Source organism: Zea mays, chromosome 4 (assembly GCF_902167145.1).
Source record: "Zea mays cultivar B73 chromosome 4, Zm-B73-REFERENCE-NAM-5.0, whole genome shotgun sequence".
NCBI classification, from domain to species: domain Eukaryota; kingdom Viridiplantae; phylum Streptophyta; class Magnoliopsida; order Poales; family Poaceae; genus Zea; species Zea mays.
The window spans coordinates 47,002,111-47,005,777 of record NC_050099.1 but is presented as its reverse complement, the minus strand read 5'-3'; the positions used below and the strand labels follow the sequence as shown (position 1 = coordinate 47,005,777).

The window sequence follows — 3,667 nt, the reverse complement described above, 5'->3', positions numbered from 1 at the left end:
GCGTGCGAGCTCTATGTTTGGTTGCCTGCATGCATATCTGGATCCAGGCTCGCACGATCCTCAAAGCACTCTGGACCAGACTCACCAGATACGAGCAGATTGGTCGCATCTGCGGAGCCAGGCTTCAGCGGTCCTGGCTCACACAGCCATAATGGCTGCTTGCATATTAGTCGTTGCTAATGTTAAGAGCTAAGTTTTAGTGGATTCCTCTTGTTGCTCGGCCCCTCCTGCCTCATCTCAACAAAAGATGTGTACTCTGTAGATGCGCGTGCCATTAAACCCCAACCCAAGAGCCGAGAAAGCACTTCCTGCCCGTCGCATGGGAGATGCTGGGCCTATTTGTAGCACAGGCCCAACCGCCCAACCCAGATTCTGTCGCGTTCTTTCGACGCCAACCCCGACCCGCGGCCCCACCACCCAGGGCCAAATTCCCCTGCGATCCTCTGTGTCCACCTCTCCTTTCTCACACCTCGACGCCTCTCTCTCTTTCCCCGAGCTCTCGAAACCCTAGGTGCGTGCCGACCGGCGGCGGCGGCGAGGTGATGGCGATGGACCCGGACGCGGTGGCGAAAGCCTTCGTGGAGCACTACTACCGGACGTTCGACACCAACCGCGCGGCGCTGGTGGGGCTGTATCAGGAGACCTCCATGCTCACCTTCGAGGGCCAGAAGTTCCAGGGCCCATCCGCCATTGCCGGCAAGCTCGGATCTCTTCCCTTCCAGGCCTGCGAGCACCAGATCGTCACCGTCGACTGCCAGCCGTCGGGGCCCCAGGGAGGCATGCTCGTCTTCGTCTCCGGTTCCATCCGCACCGGCCCCGAGGAGCACCCCATCAAGTTCTCTCAGGTATGCACCCCCGCTTTGGCCTCGATCTGCCGCCTTCCAACTTGTAGCAGCAAGGCTTATTTTATTGTTGTGTGGTCTGCGATGACTTGTCACATGATCTGATCAGTTGTCACTCCTGTGATTCCTAGTTAGGTTTGGCCCTGATCTCATGATAGCCTGTAGAAGGCCCTTGCTTTGTTTGTTATTTTGATTGAATGGCGCCAATCATCTGTGCTTACTGTTGTGTTGTATTGATTCGTCTCATGGTTATCTTCTTAGTATAAATGTCTGGTCCATTGTCCTTGAGATGAAGTTGTCAACTGTGCCAGTCGATATTCGTTTGGAGCATTTGTTTTTCTACTAGGCAGCTTCATTTGTTTAGATCTATATGTAATTGTTTATGCTCGTCCTTGTTCTATCCATTTTTCAATTCTGTTTTAATTGATGTGATATGGTGGCCTTTTGTCTATACATTCTGTTGGTCCTTTCGACCCTCAAGATATTCGTTCCGTTGTAATTGACTGTACCAGTGCACAATTTATGCCCAATTATGCTTGTCCTTATTTGTCGTGTAAGTTCAAAGGTGCATTCTTTTTATTGGGTACACTACAATTGAAATTTCCGTCAAATAGCAGCTAGTCTGCTATACATATGCCACTATTCAAGTGCGAAATTTCTGTTCGTCTGTGTGGTTTTAGGTTCCGTGGCAAAATTACTGGTTCTTGCAATATCTTTTGCAGTGCTGCTTAGTGCTCGAGATGGACATGCATCATTTCTATCTTTTTATGCTTCATACTCTGGTTGAACAAATTTGCTTTGACCTGTTGTTTTTCTTGAAATCTTGAACTCCCACTCCAGAAATCCTTTTAACATGCAATGAATGTGAAGTACTAGTGTTTTTTTATCCGCAGTCGAGAGGTCTTTCTTAAACATTTGTGGACCCTGTGTTCTGCGATTATCTACTGAAGCAGTTAGATATGAATTCATTGCCTCTGTGGCAACAAATAAACTTCATTTGTAGCGTGAAACTTCTAAACATTGGCCCATGTACATTTTAGAAAGTTTAATATTTGCCTACTTATACATTATTTTGTATTCTCTCTGTATTATTCATTTTTCAATCTAAGTTTCAAAGTTTGGAGTACTTAGAAGGTTAACTTGTTGTATCTCTTAATGGAAGATCTGTTAGTTTGTTAATGTTTCTTTTTTAAAAATGTGCATGATGTCTTTTGTATATTCCCTGGCCGCAAATTTACAGTTTATATTAAATCAAAGTAAAGCTTTGGTTTGATACTTCTGTATCTTTTGATCATAAACTCCTATTTTTGGAAGTCAGATAGAGCAAACTTGCCCTACTTCCGCATGGCTGACCTTATCAATGGTATTTGTATTTAGGTTCTGTTGTGCAGTTTGTGATTTCGAACACTGGATTGGCATTTGTTCCCGTTAGAAATTATAATTACCACTTTGATAGGACAATTCTTTGGCCGTTAACTACTCTACTAGTATGCCATTTATGTGATGCAGAATGATACTCATAAAGTCATGAGGAGTTATTTTCAGTATTACCAATCAAATAACACCAATTTTATATTACAAAGATCATGCATTGGTAAAGAAATTGTTGGACAAAAGGCTTGTATAGTTTGTGTAAAGTATGATTGAATTTTGATAGCAACCCCATGCTTGTCCAATTCGTGGTTTGTAGAACTGTAAGTTGCTCGTAGTGCATCCTTTTTACGCACAGGGTGCACATCTTGGCTTATGTTGGTTCTTTATGTTCCTCCTCCAGCACAAGTATTCTGCGTTTCCATGATATGATACTCTGTCTCTGTAGGCATTCCATTTGCTGCCGGCAGCTGGGTCCTTCTTCGTGCAGAATGACATGTTCCGCCTGAACTATGGCTAAAAGACAGCCGAAAACTCTTGTGATGAACGAATTTGTTAAGGGCTTCATGTTGAGACGATGAATACCGACTGTCGCCGCTACTCTCATCTCCTTTGTATCTCCTCTGTTGGCTGATTAACTGTTATTACAAGAAATTGCTGGACTTGTTTTTTCCAGTTGTTTTGAATCATGTATTATGGTTGCATGGGCACCATTTCTTCGTGGGATGTGAATTGAAACAGTCCAAATCAATTGGTGTGGCAGATATCTGGTTTGCCCTTCTACAAAACGAATTGTACCTGGTTGATATGCAGTGCAGTTCGTCACCACAGCAGGCATTCGAGTTCCCGGTGCTTTGCCCCTGAAGTTTTCAACATTTTTGTTACCCATAATTGGCATATAATAAGTCGTAACAAGAGGGCGGAGGCGCATTCATGGGCCCGAAGTAGAAGGGTGGTCGAAAGGGAGGGAGTATGAGACTAGCGAGCCCTGCAGACCCGGCGCGCGAGAAAACGAACTGGATCCCAAGTCTTCTCGAGAGGACAGATGGTTCTCAGGTCACAGTCTCAAGATGTGCATGTAAATAAATGCCATCTTAAACATCTTATACAGAACCAACCTGAGAAATAAGTTCATGATGTAGACTGTAGAATGGAGTATATTGGACCGATTAGACACATGAACAGCGTTACAGCGAACTGTATAGCGTCCAGATTTCAAGTCCTAAAATCACGGTGTGATGCTAACCGGTTTGTCCGATTTTGCAGACGCATCACGCATTTCCATGAGGCAGGTAGAACAGAACAGGAAGTGAATTAGCATATGAGATTGGAACTAGCGTACTGCTGCCTGCTGGTCAGAACCTACTGGCTGATGGTATGATTCGCCACCTATATCTTTGCTGATGGTATTATTTATCTGCCAGGGGTGTGGGGACCCAACCAATACAGACAGT

General features: G+C 44.7%; 1 protein-coding gene across 1 annotated transcript; it reads left to right on the top strand.

Moving 5' to 3' along the window:
* The first annotated feature begins 312 nt into the window (after positions 1 to 312).
* LOC103653216 (nuclear transport factor 2) lies at positions 313 to 2,996 on the top strand. The gene is made up of 2 exons (XM_008680177.4): positions 313 to 845; positions 2,662 to 2,996. Exons 1-2 carry the CDS (start codon positions 327 to 329, stop codon positions 2,731 to 2,733), a joined length of 591 nt encoding a protein of 196 aa, XP_008678399.1. The 5' UTR covers positions 313 to 326; the 3' UTR covers positions 2,734 to 2,996.
* Positions 2,997 to 3,667: the final 671 nt, after the last annotated feature.